Below are 18,573 nucleotides of genomic sequence, written 5' to 3' on the forward strand. Positions count from 1 at the left end.
TCACTACCGACTGTGCGAGGCCTGGTTAGTGAGCACGGCTGACAGAGTCCACGCCGTACGTTGGTCTGCTGAGACTCTCTTCAGGCTTCCATCAATTATTTTCCTCAGCTGAGTTCTCACACTGGCTGCTGGTGGGATTAATCTGTCTCTGTCTGATTAGCAGGCTTGTTAATGGGCTGCACTGAAAAGACTTCACTGCTCGCGCATCGGCACGTGTAACCAAGGACGGCCCTCGTATCTTTGCTGGGAACCAGGGATCTAATCAGGTCTTCTGTCTGACATGGGGGTCCGTTCAGACCAGAAACTCCAAATGTTGTCAACCAATTTGCCAGATCGTCTGAAACATGATGGAATTGTTCCCCGAAAGACAGTTTTGCTTGCCGTGTTCTCCCGTGTCCACCTGAGTGAGGTTCAGAGCCTCAGCTGGTGGGCCTCAACCCTCCAGCAATGTCACAGTCACAGATTCATTCATTTGTGGTGTCTGCGTCAGGATCTTGCTTCCCCCTGTGGTGAGTCACTCAGACTCCTGCTGTGAAACCAAGAATTAGTAAAGTCCTCAGGATCTCGTTCCCATCACCCACAGTCACACCCAATGGTTGAGCAACCGTCTGACTGAGGGGCCTGATCAGCTTTTATTTTCTACGAATGTTAAAACTGCCCTGCTGGGCAAAGAGACTTTCAAATGGTTAAAACATTTTTTTAATGTTTTATTCTTAAAGTAAGAATCAACAAGAATTTAAACATTGTACATTTACAATATATACTGTAATATAATTATTATTTTTTATTTGATGGATGTTAAAACTTGCGTTGCAGCTATTCTCACACATCAAACTTAACTTCCTTAAAAATAAATGCAGCGTGGTGGCTTTAAATCACCTGTACTGACTCCACCCCCTGGTTTGCTGGTTGTCCTGCAGCAGGTGAGGTAGCATGTAGCCTCTTTGTTAGCTTGACTCTGTCCGCACCGCCCAAACCGTGGTAGACTTGGTTGGTGGTCCGTGCAGCTGCCAGGACCCCGGATGCTCTTCGGGTCCTCTGAGGCCTGTTGGACTGTGCTAATGTGAGTGCTGTTGATGCTAACATGCTAATTGTAAGCTGCTTGTGTTTAAATGGCATTTGCAGATTTATGCTTGTGCGTTATGTTTTAATTCTGCTGGAGGGCCACTTTCGGTCGTGGATTGAGAGTGATGAAAACTAAATACTAGTGTTTGAGTTACAAACTTTAGACCTAAATGGTTTTTCATTGTGCTTGACTCCAAGATGGCTGCTTGATGTAGTTCAATGTTGTAGCCCAGAAGCTAACACAGCTAGCTAGGAGCACTGTCACTACTTTGGCCACAAACATTTCAATCTATTGTGCAAAGAACATTCTAAGGATGTTCTGAGAAGCTCCAGTGGGACGTTCTGTCTGAAGTGCCAAATTTACATGATGTTTTCAGAACAACAGCTTATGTTGGAGAGTTTATATTCTACAGAACTTTGAAATTTATATGTTAGATATTCTTGTAAGGTTGCTCAACAAACGATCTGCTCCTGGGGTCAAGAAGAAGAAAAAGACTGGAGTATTTCTGGATTATCTGTGTTTTTCGCGTTTTAATTCTTTATAGTTTGATAAATCCTCAGTCCTCCAACGGTTCCATCCACAGCAGTCATGACTGACTCAGAAACACAAGCCGCGCCCAGTGTTTGTTCCACGACAGACGCGAAGTAGCGGGTTGATGTCGACGTGACAATGAAGGCACCGGCAGCCTGGAGTTCACAGGAAGGTTCTGATAATGTTAACAATATTTGGAACCCACAGAACGTTCTCCTGCCAGCAAGACGAACATTCAGGGAACCTCTTAATGCAAGCAGGAATGTTTTTCGAACGTTCATAGCAATGTTGTGATATTTCTGCTTCATCTGTTCTTGCAGCCTGAAGATGCGAAGCGTCTTTTACTCATCTGATGATTCACTCAGGCGAGGTAGGCCTCATTATTGTGATGTCACTGGCGTGTCACACTTACAAGGCGTTAACAAGTACCTTCACAACAGACTACAAGTGTTCAGTATCTGAGAGTTTTTTAGATGGTTGCTAATGATCCATGACGTCATTCGGTAGCGCGAGGAGAATATCTAGATTTGTTGTCCGAGACTTGTGCGTACTGTCAGAAGAGGGAAATGAAAAGTAAATAAAAGCAAAACAATTCCATGTTGTCAACTTTTAGGCTGCTGAGTGCCAAACAAACTCACCACAAATGAGAGGAAGGAGGTGACGACGTGCCTCCCTCATGGGGACAACAAGCCTGACCCGCCTCTCGCAGCCTGAACATCACACACAGGAGACATCCAGACAGTTGGAGCAAAACCACAAAAAGCTGTGTCAGTCAGTCTGGAGGTAAACATAGACGGAGCGCAACTAAGCCCCGCCCACACCTGAAGGTGCAATAGTTCAACCTGAAGGAAAACCCGGGAAGTTTCAAAGAGGCTCATGGAACAACATACACACTGTGTTCCAGAGGCTATTTTGAGAATTAAAAAATAATCTTTTCGTTATATGAAGAATCAAAATTTAAATCATTTTGATGTTTTTTTTGTTATTTTTCCATCTGACACCTGTGTCACCGTAACAACATACCCACGGATCTCAGCCTTGACCCCTAGGGGTTCTCTTACTGCTGGTGTGATAAAGTGTGATGATAACTTGGAAACTGTTCAGAAACAACACATTAGTTGAGTGTAGAAAGGAAATATGGAGTCTGTGACAAGGGTTCATTCATGGGCTCATAAATATGGCAGCCGCCGCCGCTCTCTGTTCCTGCTGCTGTGCTGCTCTCATGTTTCTACACACAACCTCATTGTCCTCTGGTTGTGCTTTGGCATGTGGACTGGGATGCGTCCTACTGAGGGAGTCATGTGCTTCTCATGATAACGACTCGCTCCTGCCGGTGTGTCGCTGGCTGATGTTCCTTCAGGGTCGTGGCTGCGCTGTGGTGCTGTGTGTTGACATCAGTGCCATCTTCACCTTACTTTCCTCTTGGATACGTGGGCCGTAGTTGCGGTCCTACATTCTACACCTGCTATTGTGAGTCCTCGTGACATCACTCTTTACTCTGTCTACACGTCAATACTTCATCTTCAACCTGTGAAAGGTGTTCATACTGTGATTTACAGTATAGCCTGAGTCAGTTTTATACCGATACTTTGGTACTATTTGGTTATTTTTTCAAACTTACTCTATTTATCACTCAGTCCTCTCCCTCCTGCTGCACAACTAACGGAGGGATTTTGTTCAGAATGAATTGATCTTCAGTCGTTTGAGGTTCTTTGCTGGAGACTGAGCAGACGCAGCGACCAAAGACCCTGAGCCACATATCAGCTGGTCCTGTATCAACACGGTCATGTGATGATGAGTTCATCGTTGTAAGTTGTGAGAAGATGATTTACATACAGATTGAGAGGAAAGCCAGCGATTCCAAAAGGTCCTTGAGACGACCTTGTTCTTTATTAAAGGGTAGCGTAACATCAGAAATACACATTATACTTTTATGGTTTTCCCTTTTTTAAGATCTTCGTCAAATTACATGGATGGCCGGTGGAGCAGAAAACCTCACAGCAAGGGTGTACTGAAGGCTGCGGGCGTCTCGTGGAAGACATGGTCAAGTGTTTGATCTCAGAATAATCTTATATTTAATTAACTAAAATGATGAAGTGGAAAAATGCAAAAAAGAAACATGTCAAGTTGTAATCGGAGTGAGAGGCTACAGTATATTGTCTCCCAGAGTTCTTTCACATAGCAACTCAGCTTTTAAAAATCCTTTAAATAACAATCAAGAGGTTAAATTCTTATTCATAAATGCTTTTCAACATCTCCTTGTCTTTATCATGTTTGGCTCACAAAGTCCCAGCAGTATTTTGCTTCTCACGGTCTTCGGGGACATTACGCTGCCCAAGACATTATTGCACCGATAATTGAGAGTCAACTCTCTCAAATACACTGTTGGTGTAGAGTTTACTTTTTGCTTAAACCAAGGCTGAGGGAAGAGGGGCAGAGGGGCTCAGTCTGGCAGCCTGGTGGAGGCTTCAGACCTCAGACTCCAGGCTGGATACCCTGCCCCACGGCTTTGGCACATAGGGACTGTTCACTCTGCGGGCCACCAACACCTGCCTCCGCTCTCTGCTCCCGGAGCCTGGTTCCTCCCTCTTTCCTGCACCATCATAGGCCCCAAACATATTGTTCTGGTAAACCACTGGCCTCTCGCTCATACGAGGCAGCATCGCTGTGTTTTCCGGGCAGTGGCTCGTACAGGGGAACAAGTGACACACGTCCTTGGAACTGCTGTAGAACTGGGGTGGTCCCTGGGCCAGTGGGCCAACATACACTGGCAGGTCTGTGTAGGAGTTCAGATAGGTGGAGTAGTGTCTGTGCACCACCGTGGAGGAAGAGCGGCGCAGGGCAGCCGCGTTCTGCAGGATGGCCTCCCTGTAAGAGGGCAGCCGGGTGGACTCTGAGTACTTAAGCTTCTGCTTATAAGGGTAGGAGCCCATATGGGCGGGGTCTAAGTAGGCAGGCTCAGCAGCCAAGGGGTAGCAGGACAGGTTATGCCCCAGGCTGCCATAAAACCTGTGGGGCTTTGGGTTGGGTACTACCACCCGTGGAAACAGGTCAGGCATGTCTACGCGGGTGGAGGGAGATGTGGATGTGGAGGGCTTTGTTTCATCCACCTGACGGATTCTATCATTACCCCATGTGGCTTTGAGAAATGAGGCGCGGCGGTTCAGTTTGTCCTTCCCCAGGAGTGGAATGTCTTCCATCTCTGGCTCCAGGTAGGACTTCATACAGGAGTTGCAGCTGGTGCTGCCACCTGGGTAGTGTCCTGCAGCGCAGGCCATGGCAGCAGCATCGGTGGCATGGTTGTTCAGGAGGTGATTGGCTCTCAACTCAGCAAGGCAGGATCGAGGTTCATCATATTCACCTCTCACTCGGGGGTCTGCAGCATCAAATATATAACTATGAGACCTCCTCTTCCGGCTCACACAGTCCGGGGGGTAGCTAAACTTCCTCCTCAGTGGTGCTTTGTGCTCCAGGTAGATATTGGGCACCTGGAATTCCCTGTAAGGTACAAAGGAGGATGCAGGGTGCCGGGCCGGGTTCTCCACATACAGCCTGCTGCTGTGGTGGGGGTTAGAAGTACCAGATGGGGCAGTGTCCCCCATGGCGAGATGAGGGCTGCTGAGGCTGGAGATGGGTAGAGTCCTCTCTAAGACATGTTGTGTGTTGCGTGCAGGCAGCGTGTAGCGCAGCGGCGTGGGCCTGGTCACCACCCGGGGCTTCTCCATCAAGGGCTGGGTGGTGGTGTCTCCATAATGAACTGGGAAGGTGGGTGTGCGGGCCCTCTGGGGGTAGGGGGAGTGGTTGTCTGTGATGCTGGAGATGTAGGGCAGCCGGCCATGGCTCAGGTCTGTGGTCGTCACTCTAGGTGGCAGGCCAGCCCGCACATTGTCGGCCCCTCGCCTGCTCCAATTCTCTATTGTCTTGGTGGCGTTGTCCAGAGAGTTCTCCACTCTGGCAGACGACACCATGTCCTTGGCCGTCTTCAGCATCTTTAGCATGTTGGCTTGGGAATAGTTGGTGGTGACGTCAGGACTCTGCAAGCTGCCGTTGTGATCAGACTGCTCGACTCCATTGAAGCAGCTGTAGATGCCCTGAGAGAGACAACAAAGACAAATAATCCCTCAACCTCATCAGACGACAATTGACTCCACCGACGGTTTTCAATCATGTGTTGCCTCAGCGGCTGCGATTACATTTGGTCAAGTTCAATAAAACACCCATTATCTTTCTGAGCAAATGAGGTGAAAACATTCGTACATAGGAAAACCGTTGCAGCAGAGTGAGATTTATGACTGGATATTGTTCATGCTTTATCTTCATGTTATGGCTTGCTGATCATGTGCTCACCTTATTAGTTTCTCCGTTTTTATCCAACCAGCTTTATTTTACTTTCAAAGTGTGTATCAGTTCAGAATACTTAATCTCACCTCTCACTGCTGTTGACACACACTGTTGACATTTTTTAATGGGGCAATTTAAATTCAATTTCTCAGGGATCAGAAGCAGCACTTTATATCAGCAAGAGTCTATGAAGTTCTTTTATTGCTTCCAACTCGTTTCATCGAACTGTCTTTTTTATTGTTGTTGCTGCCCTTGAACTGCTCTGGACTGATCTCATGCAGTTGATTTACAGTAGTCCATGTGACTGTTGCATGTCTGTGCAGTTTCTGTCTCGCTGCATGTAGGGTTCTGGCGAAGGTGCATCGTATTGGTGGGTAAATTAGAAACATGCAGCTGGACTGACTTCTTATTTTCAAATGTGACTTTCATTCAAACTAATGTGAGAAGTCTAGGAAACCAAAAACCCCTCTGCTTTTATTCATGACACGAGACTTCACCCAAAGAGACTGTTTTACCTTTCAAGTGCTCACAAATTACTTCTCCGAACATCATGAAGATGTTGTTGTTGTTCATTACTTCTTTGAGTCTTCTTTTATAAATAATTGCACATTCTGCATAAAAGACCTATTTGAGTCCACAGTCAGCGAACTTCCACAATCACCTAAGAGTACTGTTGAGTTTCACAACTGCACAAACACAGATCGTCAAGTCCCTGCCACTGTCGTTGAGACTAGAAAAGTCCTGCTTGGTTCCTCCTTTAACTCTGCACTGTCGTCTGAGTGCCGTTCTTGGTAGGGACACTTACTCTACTGATGGCCAGGAGGAAGTCCAGGCGGTCTGACTTGTGAACTGAATGCCTCAGTTTCCAGTAGAGCAGATGTTCCCAGGCAAACACCAGCAGGCTCAGACCCATTGCCACTAGCAGCATGTAGAAGACCCCCGCCATGTTGTCGATGTCCAGCTTACTGCTCATCACCTCTTTCTTCTCGTTGCGGCAGATTCCCGTGAGCCAGACGGTCTGCAGCTTCTGTGTGTCGCCTGGACAGCAAATAATACAGGCTCAGGATTTACTGACATGAGAATATTAGCACAGTTCTTCACCCATAGATGTTTCTTCTCCTCCTGCATCACGTCTTTGTGAGTCAAAAATGCCGAAGGACCGTTAGTGTATCACAGCTTGCTCTGTGGCTACATACTGCAGCAAAATCCTCACATCCATATCACTTCTTGTGAATGCGAAGAATTTACCATCAGCCAGGAACTGGAGCAGTGCCAGATCAATGGGTCGTTTCCAGCGTGAGTCCTTCTGCAGAGCGATGCCGTAACCAGTGGTAGCAAACACTTTCCCGCTGCCGATGGTAACCAGTTTGCAGCCCTCGTCTTTGCCGGCCATGTAATTCAGCACGGCAGCGTCGTAGATGAAGGCGTCCAGTTTCCTAGCGGAGTAAAGAGGATAGATGTGTTTATGAAACTGCTCCACCTGTCGGCTCTGCTGTCCAGGTGATAGACACCCACCCTGTCTTGAGGCTGTTGAGGGCGTCCTCCACCCCCTTCTGGTTGTATTTGACCATGTGGGAGTGCATCTCTGGGTAGTTGCTCCTGATGTTACGCTCTGTGCTGCCGTTTGGGACGGTTCCGAAGCGGAAGGGGGGGTACTGCTCCTGAGGCTTCTGAAACTGTGAGGAGAGGGGGGCGAGGCATCAGCTGATCACATCAACACACCAAACTGATGCCATTCATGAAAGCTGCTGTCTGTGAATGAGCACCAACGTTTGACTGAACAAGCTGATGGAGGTTTTCTTTGGTCGTTTACACAAAAGCTCTTCAAAGCTCCTCAGCAAAACAAAGAATAGTTAAATTTCTTTTTCATCTACATTTCAGAAGTGTTCACACAGATGTTAAACACCACATTCATTCATGAGAAATACTGATTGCTTGTCATTTCAAAATATACTCTATTCCAAATGTTCTGATGATTTTTTTTATTTTTTTTTAAAGATTATTTCCTGGGCAAACCTGAGAGGAAAAAGATGTACATTATTGGGCAGAGTCATATCAAGTGGAGGTCCAGAGCATTAAAAAGTTAAAGCCTCTGAATAAGAAACATCGTATTAGTTTCATTTGCTTTAACTAAAAACACAGAGCAGCAATGTCAGCGACGTTCTTGTGATTTATTCTGTACCGAATCAAACTGGATTGTGTGAGCCAAAGAGCAGAAAGCAGCTTGGTGGCAGGACGTCGTGTCCTTCCCCCAGTTAGGATCCAACTGCTCATTTCTACGTTTGCTTCGGCAGAAGTATTAATTAGCTGCGAGGACCGTGAGCCAGAGGGGGCGTGAACAATTGCCCAAACTGCTCTTTTTCATTAACCTTGTGCAGCGGAGTTCATAGTGCATTCGTAGGAGACAATGAGAGATGATGAATGAGCGAGAGGGCCAACGCCGTCTCTGGATATTTCACAAGCCAAGCAGACCTCCTGGTAGGGAACCTTGAATCCTGCAGCCGCGTTAGGGTCCACCTGCAGGATAATTCAGAACCCACCAGGCTGAAAGCATGAAACTTGCATTCTGGTGCGGATCCAGGATTACTTGAGACTTTCTTTAACACCGTGACAAATCTTTCATGGACTTTGTTTAAATTGATGATGTAATGATCCTGATAAGTTTATTTAAGAGCAGCTCCTCTGATGCATGTATCAAAGTCCCCTCCCTCAGGGATCTGTGCTCTATTGCCTCTTTCCACAAAGACCAGCTTTGGACGCACAGGCGGGCTGCAGAGATTTTATTTGGGTCACCAAATAAGTGAACACAACTCCTCCCAGTCTCTGCTGTAACCCTTTGAGCTTGTTGGTTCTCTACCACTCTCTCTGTCTGCAGCCAGCAACAAGAAATGGATGGCTGGTCACCAAAGAATGAACACATCCCGACTACAGCTGAGATGGTTCGTTTGATCCCATAACCTGCTGTAGCATAGTTGGGAGTTTTTCAATAATTGTAAATGAAGTCTAGCGTGGTTGCAGCAGCTAACGGAGATCTGTGAATACACTAAGATCATCCTAACTGATGCAGACTCGTCCTCCAGAAGAGTTTCTCAAGCTATAATTCCCATTCATGCTCAGAGTTGCTCTTCTCCAAAGGAAGTCTTGAGGGGAAAAAGCTGCAGTTAAATCTCCTCAATATGTTCATGATGTTTGTATCAAGGTTGTGAGTAACATCTGCATCCTCTGGCGAAGGAAATGATCCATTCCGAGCTTTTGTCTCTTCTCATGAAACATCTGTGGTGGGAACCAAAGTCTGGAGCTCTTTAGCCAATCAGAATCAAGATAACAGCGTTGTCTTTTTCTGTGGATTTATATGATGAACCTCTGCTGTCCTACTCTAGCTGGACGCTAGTTTTAAGGTTGCTTCATTCTACAATTCTACAATTTCATTTAGCAGACGCTATTGTCCAAAGCGTCAATGCTGATGATGTAATAATGCTGATGCATTGACGTTGGCTAAGTAGTTACCTGTCAACTAGCCAGATCGAGTTGGAGTGAAATGTTTTCCAACATAACGGCTTCAAACATGTCCGACGTGTTCAGAACTGCCACCATCTTGTTAGCATGTCAGCGAATGTTAATGTGAGTGACCAGTGCCACGATCATGAAAACGGAACTTGGCTCATAAAACCTGGATGATGATTCTTCAGGATGAGGAAGACACTGAGCGCCGCGCCGTCGTGGCTGCAGTAACAGCTGTCCTCCACTGGTGTTTTCCTCTCAGTGCACCAGAATGACTTCAGTTGATGGCAACGTCAGGTGGTTGGAGTGTACAAATGTTGCACCGACACTAAAAGGCCTGTCAGACCGCAGCATTTACAGTAGAGCTATTTTTAACTTTAGAAACGTTTAAGCCTTTTTAACGGCATTTAAAACATTATGCTTTCATTTGTGACCCCTCAGGAGGTCCTGACCCCCACCATGGGAACCCCTGTTCTTGACCCCCAGACGGGGTTTGTTTTTTACACTTGTGTACCTTTGCACATTTGCTGCTGCTGCAGTGCATCACACAGTAGGTGGATCGAGGTCAGCTGATGTCACAGTGATGTCACTGGGACTTTTTTCTAAGTGATGTGTGTATGCCATGGGGACGAGGTGATCATCCGCCTCAACACTGTCGTCAGCGCAGCTCTGCGTCTTCATCACCCGCCTCTGATACAAGGTCACTCTTTGCGGCTTCGTGTTCAGCACAGCTGGACGAATGCCTCCACGCAGAATGCTGCTCAATAATCTACGAACTCTGTCAGAACCGACGTTTTTTTTTTTCTCTGCACAGCGGAGTTAATGTATAATGTGACGAAAATTGTAGACGACTTTGCCAGAATTGTAATGAGTGCGGACAGCTTGGTCTTTTTCCTCAAATGCCTCTTTAATCCCCTCAGTTGCCTGTGAGCAAAGAGTCTACAAATCATTTCTTGTGCTGATGTTTTAACACGGCTTTCGTGGTCAGTAGGGTTATAAAACACATCCTCAGGCCAGACAAGTGTGCATAAGATAATGGCAGAAAAGAGAATCACCGTCTGCCCAGGAAATCCACTCCCGCATCCTCACAGGCTTGTCTTCGTCCAAGCAGTGTCAGGATGCAATTCAATTTCACCGCTCGCACTCTCCAGTGCACAGTCACACTCATGACATTGCCACTTCTGCCTATTTGCCTTTTCGTCATAGCTCCACCACACAATGTTTACACACCCAAAAATAGACCCGTGTGCCTCCGAAGCTGCCCGTCAAACACAGGACTGTCAATGACAAAGACGCAGCCTGGTACCTTTTTGTCGCTCAGTCCAGAGACCGTGTCGATGTACTGCTCCTGGATCATGAAGGCGGCCAGGTTGGCGGTGTAGGAAGCCAGGAAGATGACGGCGAAGAAGGCCCAGACCAGGACCATGATCTTACTGGTGGTGCCTTTAGGGTTCTCGATGGGGACCGAGTTGTTGAAGACGATTCCCCACAGCAGCCACACAGACTTCCCGATGGTGAAGGTTGGACCTCCGGGATCTGGGGAGGGGAGACGACCGGGACTCGACTCACTTCATACAAGTTATGGATATAATTGCCTTCATGGTTAAGTAGAAGAGGGATTCAAAAAAAACCTGCAATTTTCTGGTGCTTTCTCTTCTCCCTTTTGATCTTTTTCCTGCTTAATCATGCTCAACAGTGACTGTCCACTTTCTGAACAGCTGCAGAAGAAAATTTCCTGTTCATTTTCTTCACTCATGTCTCAGGAAATCCTGTTATGGAGAGTGTTAAACCTGGCTGGAACCAAGCCAACCATAAAATATTTGATTTGGCGCTTAAGATTTGGGAAACTGCTCACCCCATAAGGCATTGCAAGCGATATTTCAAACTCAGAGTTGCTACATTTCGTGACCAACTGACCATCTTTATTGTTGCTGGATGACTGATGTCACCAAACGTATACTATCAAAGAAATATTCGACCGCTCTTGTCTCGAGGAGTCACAAGGTAAATGATTGTGGCTGGTCGAGTAATTCTCCTGGTTTTTCTTAAAACAAGGTTGAAATACAAACTTAGGGCAGGTATTTCTTACACCACAAAAGGATTTTGCTGGATTCGAGCATAACTTTTCAATAGCATGGAGAATAGACGCGGTGCAGCAGTGGATGCGATCACAAGGTCGCTGACGCTCCATTGCAGCTTCCAGTGTGTGAATGTGAGTGCCTGAGTTCCTTTTAGGGGAGAAGGTGCTACCTACACTGCTATGTCGAATTAATGAAGGACCAGCACAACACGGTGTAGGTAGCATGGGAGACCTGGCTAGGTGGACTCACCTTTGGCGCTGACCAGGCTGCGATTGTACCCCACTGGACTGCAGTATTCAAAGACGAAGACAGTGATGGCCACCACGGTCAGACACATGACAAACATCATCACCCAGACTGCTGGGCTGTACGGTTCTGCAGGCACAAACACCAGTGACACAAACTCAAGTATGTGAATGAAAACGTGGGTTGCAGTCGCTGTATTGAGAGGGCCTGATGCGTTCAGGCAGAGGTTTCCTTTCCTCACCTAAAAAGGCAGAAGGTGAGACGGTTCCGTTACTTCTGGCCACCATCACGCTGATGCCCGTCTCTACAAAAGGAACCGAAAAGTCGATAATCTCTGAGCGCTCCTCGTTGATGGTTAGTGAGCCGATGGCCATGTCAGCACGCTTGTAGAACACCTGCAGGTACAGAGGAGGTAGTACAGAGTCTTCAGATGAGATGAAAATGATGCAAAACATGAGACTGGTGATTTTTTCAGCTAAATCAATCTGTGGTTGTCTTGTGTCCAGCAGCAGCAGCTAAGCCCATCACAATGATGCTTTGCCTCTTGACCACTCTATTGTAAAACATGATCCTCCATTTAATCCAGCCCTAATCCATTGCAAGGTATTGCAGGAGATAGCATAATACTTATTACATAAAGCATCTATTGGCGAAACACCACAGACAGGAAGTAGATGTAGAGGTCACGGTTGGTCCGCCTGAACAGAAGCTGGTTCTATTTTTGAACCCACAGTTAAAACAGCCCTGTGACCGCCTCGCCATATCCCTGTTTATCATGCTGATAGAGATTTACAGTCCAGAAACTCAGCCTCATGCAAGCCATTAGCGCTTCAGTGGAAGCTGATGCCTCATTGAGCACAACGGCCTTCCTGGCCAGCTAATGGAGAATGTCCTCGCAAGAAAAACAACCAGGTGAGCGTAAATGCAAGCACAGGAAATTACCTGTATTGATAGATGCCCTCTAGTGGCTACAGTTACGACCAGAGCAAGATGGATATTCTGATGACATGTAGCACTAAAGTCTGCATACGGAGGTTGTTGGTGGGTGGGTCACGAGTGTTTGATTCTCACTTCAACCGTAAGTCAAGATTGAGAGCAACTACCATGTTTTTGACATCGCAACTAAAAAAACGTATTCTTTTCCTGTTTTCTATCATGAGCCGAGAATACGGTAGTCCGCTACCCGAGAGTTCTTCTCACAGATCCTTGATCCTGCAGTTATTTGTAACGTCTTGTTTACCTTGTATTGAATGACTTGCTGCCGGTCATACGTGCTCTTACCTCGCCAATCATCCCGTTCCAAATGCCCCGGACCAGCTTGCCGTGCTTGCCGTTGGTGACCAGGTAGAGGTCGTAGGAGAACTTAATGGTACGGGACAACTTCTTCAGGATGTCAATGCAGAAGCCTTTACAGCAGAGTTTTGTGTAGGGCTCAGTGTGGCCCACAATACTGAGGACAGACACAGAGAGAGAGAATGTGATTCTTCTAGTTCTCACCATGTGACTACTTAAGCTAATGGACCGTAAACTAACCTTAACAGTGACATATGAAGCACACCAGCACCCTGAGAGCGCGCCTCAGTGCTCGTGTGCACATGCATGTATTTACTTCACTGCATCTCCATTTGAGCCAGGCTTTGAATTCAATTGATAAAATATTTATATCAACAAATTTAGAAACCAGCCTCACGATGAAAATACTAACATTTTGCAAATGACTTTGAAAATATTCCAGGAAGTGATCATTTCATGCTCTCCACTTACCTATGGAGCACCATCGTGACGGTTTAGCTGCCACGACTATAAACTGTTTCTGCTTTTATGATTTTTATGATTGTAACTGGAAGAGTTGGGTCACACGGCTGTGAGATGGATATAAAAGTGAGTGATGAAGCTGGTGGAGGTGAGAGAGGACCAGCCATCTCCTCGCCACTGAGCCTCTGACGTCAGGGTGAGGTGGGGGTGGGGTGGGGGGTTGGAGAGGCTCCACAGGCTGGCGCTTCATGTCACCACCCCAACAGATGGACTGACAGCTGGGCCGACCAAAACAAATCCAACATAAATTAATCACTCGCAAACAATAGACGGAAGAGTGAAACTCATTGCTGGATGATTTGGGCTGGTTAGCAGCAGCGTGTCTGTCCATCGCCACCAAAATGTTGCCTTGAGTAATAATTCAATACAAAAAAGCCAAATGACACCGGGCTTGCTTGAGGAATTCTGTGCAGGTGTAGTTTTACTGGGCCTCATTCACCAAAGATCCGCCGTAAAGATGCATAAGAACTTTTACTGAGGCTCTGGTAAGTTCACCAACTGAATTTTTAGTAAAAGCTGATGAAATCCATGAATTTTACTGTATAGATATTAGAACCTGAACCAATCACAACCTTCCTTATTTATGTCATGGTTTGAGAGATTATCACCTGCCTTTTTCCCTGTGATCATCAAAGCAGTTGTTGTGGATCTAAATAAGCTTTTTAACTGGCTTGTATTAGTATTTACGATCAGGACAGCATGTTTTGGAGCAGGGGGCTATGCATACCAGGACCTTGCCTTTTGAAATTAAATTCTGTTCTGGTAGTGACGTTGTTATTGTTTGTTAGCGTAGCTCCGTCTCTGCCTGCATTAATATCAGGAGGGTTGTGGTAACCTTGGTGATGAATACCAGTTTAACATGAGGAGACGTTGTAGTGGTAGAATCAGACACGTAGCCGGAACTACTTTCCTGACTGGGCGCAGTGATTTGACGCAGCACCTCCAAAGCTCCATTGGAACTTGGGTCAACAGACAGCCATTTTGCTAAGCTAACTAGCCTGGACCTGAGCTGGCTGATGCTAATATTTCCCAACCACTACCAGCCATTGGGCTAAGCTAACTAGCCTGGACCTGAGCTAGCTGATGCTAAGTCTTCCACCTACTACCAGCCATTGGGCTAAGCTAACTAGCCTGGACCTGAGCTGGGTGATGCTAACACTTCCCACCCACTACCAGCCATTGGGCTAAGCTAACTAGCCTGGACCTGAGCTAGCTGATGCTAAGTCTTCCACCTACTACCAGCCATTGGGCTAAGCTAACTAGCCTGGACCTGAGCTGGGTGATGCTAACACTTCCCACCCACTACCAGCCATTGGGCTAAGCTAACTAGCCTGGACCTGAGCTGGGTGATGCTAACACTTCCCACCCACTACCAGCCATTGGGCCAAGCTAACTAGCCTGGACCTGAGATGGCTGATGCTAACACTTCCACCCACTACTAGCCATTGGGCCAAGCTAACCAGCCTCCCGGACCTAGCTGATGCCCGACCAGGTCAAAAGTGTCCGTCATAAATGTGCAGCCCTTGTTTGTTTCCTGCGCCGTAGCTGGTAGATTAGAGCCATACTACCTGAGATCAAACGCCCAAGTCGTACTGACAGATTAATGGGTTGATAATTGGAGAGAGAAGCAGTGAATCATCAAATGGCATCAAATATTTACGAGCAGTTAATGTTGATGGACTCGTTAAAACACTGTAAAAATGTTTCCACTGCTCCTTTTTCAAAAATGTGTCTGTAAGTGAAAAATATTTAATTAGAAATGGAATCAAATGGAACGGTGAGCGTTAGTAAACTGCTCTGCCCCATATTTAATGGCTCTGGCCCTCCACAAAGTTTTGTGAAATTCAGCCAAGTAGTTTTTGCGTAATCCCGCTAATAATTACAAAACAAAGGGAACAACATAATCAGATCCCAGGCGGAGGTAATAAAGCCGACATCCATCAGCGTCCTGCTCCTCTTGTTTTGTGCTGATCAGCAGTCGAGCTTTATTTTCCAAATACCAACTGGTACAAGCTGTAAAAGTGCGTGTCCAGGCTGGCAGGCGGCCACCTTCCTCAGCAGTCACCATCCTTTCTTGTTATTTATCTACAAATCTTTAAATGCAGTTTTACTCCTGGACATTGCACCTTGTTACTGTGCTTGTTAGACTTTTCCACCCGTCCCTCGTGGCTTTCCTTTACTCTCTTCTCTCCCCAGTGTTGAACTGTGTTTGGACTGCATTTGAAACTCTTTTAATGAGTACATATGCCTGTGGAACAGCCCCCCCCATGCCAGGTGACCCCGGCTGCCCTGATCTTCAGTCTCAGCCTCTGCATACCAAGTAAGAGATGCTGATGCAAGGCTTGAAATCAATTCCCCCTACTTATCAGCAGGATTAGCAGGAACGTGGAGATTCAAATGTCCTTCAGTTTCACAGAAACAGGATGTGATGCAAGTGGGGGGCTGTAGAGTCCAAAAGCTCCGAATCAGCTGGGACTTCGACAACGATGCATCCAGAAACACAGTTTGTGGCGCTGTGTGTTTACTGTGAACACCACTGTCACACTTGTAATGTCTGCTGAGTGACAGTAATGTGCATGACAAAGATCGCAAATAAAACTTTACTGAGGGATTAAATGGTAACAGGGCTGTTCAGTATTTATATCTGCTCGTCCCAGTTTAGCGGCCCTCAGTGTGTACAGGGATGAAGCTGCTGTGGCGTCAGCCGTGTGTGGGGGGCTGAGGAGCCAAGCTGCCCCCCCCGCCGCTACCACACACTTCCTCAAGAACTGTCTGTTCATGTCAGTCTGAACCTACAAGGAAGAGGTGGTTCAATCTCCCACGACTTTTTCTGAAAACAGAAAAAATACTTTGAATCTCTATTTTTTTGTGACCCTTTTCATGTGAAGTTGTAAAATTCAGTTTATTTGTAATATTGAGGAGGATTTGTTTGATTTCCTTTCAAATTTGAAAATGTTGCATCGGTGCTGTATGTATGGCTCGTGCAGAAGTTGTGAATGTAAAAGTCTGTTTGGATCAGGACATTCTGAAGCCACTCCGATTCATCAGTTATCTGAACATTTGTCTGCATCGATCTGAGATTTACATCCACGGAAGGCTTTTTTCCCCACGTATTTCTACATTTTTCCAGTTCAGTGATGAAATGCTGGTGGGACAGGAGCACCTAGAGGAGGGTGAGCTTTTCCCCCATGAACACTACACAGGTGATTTACAAAATACAAAACTCTTGGAGAACTGTTTGTCTGGGATCATTCCAGACAAACTTGCTGATCCATCTGCTGTATTTCCGTTCGTCCACAGAGAAGCTTTAGCGCACCATCAGTCTGTCAGAGACGTCAAACAGACACACCTCCATGACACGTGGTGCAGCAGCAGCAGCGACCTGCTGAGTCATGGGTGCGATGCAAAGAGCGCTAATGACACGTGACCCCCAACCTTCCCCCAGACCTTCCGGCTAATGGACTCCAGATCAGTGCTGCGAGGCAATGAGTCGAGTTGAGCCACAACAAACAGACCCAAATGAACACTTCAGAGGGACACGAGGCTGCCACATCGGACCGCAGGTAAACACAGCAGGCCCAACATCCCGACCCACCAGCTGCCGGGGCTCCGGCTGGCTTCACGGTAGCTGCCAACAGATAAAGCAATAAACTGGATCTTTGAAACTTGGTGTGTGAATGTGGTTATTAATTCAAAGTTTAGAATTACGTTTGGAAGCTGATACTGACAGGAGTATCCGTCTGAGCAAGTCTTCTTCCGACAGTCACAGCTTCGTCTGTTCTTCCCGTCATCAACCCTAACTGGTAGAACCCAACTGCTACCCAGGGGAAGCAGACGCATCTCGTCTGGTTCTTTAATGTTATACACTTAAATTGATGAAACCGATGGGAAAAGTGAGTCGATGTTAAGTTTCCCAGATATCAGACAGTTATTGGTCACATGTTCGTGGCAAAGTCTTATTCCTCCTCTGCACTGAACCTGTCCTCCGTGGGCAGGAAGCGGCTGATGCAGCACCCGGGGACCAACTCCAGATCCTCCTGCTCTGACGGGAGGAATGAACCTCCCATCCGTGTTTCTGGGGTGGAGGGAACCACACAGGCAGAGTCACAGTGGTTGTTATATTCCTGCCACGAATGACGCGTTGCGCATCACGTAGAGGCTGGGAACAGGTGAGCTGCCGGACTTTGCATTTCTGATAACATGGCTCCAGTAATCAATGGTAGAGGGCAACAAGCCGTGAAGTGGAGTTTGCTTCATGACTGCCTTTGATTGTTTACATAGATGTCACATGATGGTATGGAACTTGAGCTCATGCGTGTGTGGACAGCGTTCAGGCGATCCCATTGCTGGGAGCTTCAGGGGAGCTCATCTGCCGCTCTCTCAGTTTTAATTACATCAACTTATGATCCAACAGCCATTGAACGGGGCTAATGTATGATGGCATTATCTTCCTGGGTCAATAGCACCCTTCACCAGGGCATTACCTCGGAATTCATCTCTGCCAGCCAGGAGGAAAGTCTCCTGATCCCAGCGGAGAACATGTCTGACTCCCATGTCAGAGCTAGTGGTAAGTGTTCTGGGCCACTGTAGTCCGGTCTGTACTTGGCATCGGTGTTTGTTGGTCAGAATGAGCTGCACAGATGGTCTGGCGCGCGGGCCAAGCGTACGGCCCCTGGGCTGAGAGCCTGCATGACTGATAGCCCCCCATTTAGAGAGCAGCGATGTGGGTCTGAGGTGAGGGGGAAGTGAGGGGGTGTGGGGGAGAGTCACAGGATGGTGACCTCCCTCTAGCTACATCCGGGTCCTCAGATCAGTTTGAAATTAATGAATCGGCGACCGTACAGACAGAGATGACAAAGATGGCGGGGGACGTGTGTGCGTGCACATTTGAAAACGTCACGCTAAAGTGAATAAAATGACGATTGACAGATATTTTATGAGTTTTAAAATGGTTTGATGTTTGAAGTCACCATCTTTAACTCTGGAAAATTG

The 18,573-nt window shown here is 46.9% G+C and overlaps 1 protein-coding gene and 1 long non-coding RNA gene across 3 annotated transcripts in view; one reads left to right on the top strand and one right to left on the bottom strand.

Moving 5' to 3' along the window:
* Window positions 1-831: 831 nt before the first annotated feature.
* On the top strand, window positions 832-17,274 carry LOC147244536 (uncharacterized). 2 transcript variants are annotated; one of them, XR_015109972.1, is made up of 6 exons: window positions 832-1,063; window positions 1,918-1,967; window positions 2,211-2,380; window positions 15,778-15,901; window positions 16,712-16,784; window positions 16,882-17,274. It is a non-coding gene; the product is annotated as an uncharacterized LOC147244536 (long non-coding RNA). The 2 variants fall into 2 exon arrangements; XR_015109971.1 differs by lacking the exon at window positions 15,778-15,901 and having other exon boundaries at window positions 835-1,063; window positions 16,882-17,273.
* grin2ca (glutamate receptor, ionotropic, N-methyl D-aspartate 2Ca) overlaps window positions 3,485-18,573 on the bottom strand; it is a 57,374-nt gene continuing 42,285 nt past the window's right edge. Inside the window, exons 6-13 of the mRNA XM_086184349.1 lie at window positions 13,048-13,216; window positions 12,008-12,161; window positions 11,770-11,895; window positions 10,746-10,975; window positions 7,454-7,614; window positions 7,187-7,374; window positions 6,744-6,976; window positions 3,485-5,688 (exon numbers count right to left, since the gene is read on the bottom strand). Of these exons, the coding sequence (XP_086040475.1) occupies window positions 4,066-5,688; window positions 6,744-6,976; window positions 7,187-7,374; window positions 7,454-7,614; window positions 10,746-10,975; window positions 11,770-11,895; window positions 12,008-12,161; window positions 13,048-13,216 (2,884 nt within the window). The 3' untranslated portion in view covers window positions 3,485-4,065. The remainder of the gene's footprint in view (window positions 5,689-6,743; window positions 6,977-7,186; window positions 7,375-7,453; window positions 7,615-10,745; window positions 10,976-11,769; window positions 11,896-12,007; window positions 12,162-13,047; window positions 13,217-18,573) is intronic.

Source organism: Aulostomus chinensis, chromosome 18 (assembly GCF_037954235.1).
Source record: "Aulostomus chinensis isolate RoL2024-O1b breed Wild chromosome 18, RoL_Achi_v1.0, whole genome shotgun sequence".
In the NCBI taxonomy this organism is placed as follows: domain Eukaryota; kingdom Metazoa; phylum Chordata; class Actinopteri; order Syngnathiformes; family Aulostomidae; genus Aulostomus; species Aulostomus chinensis.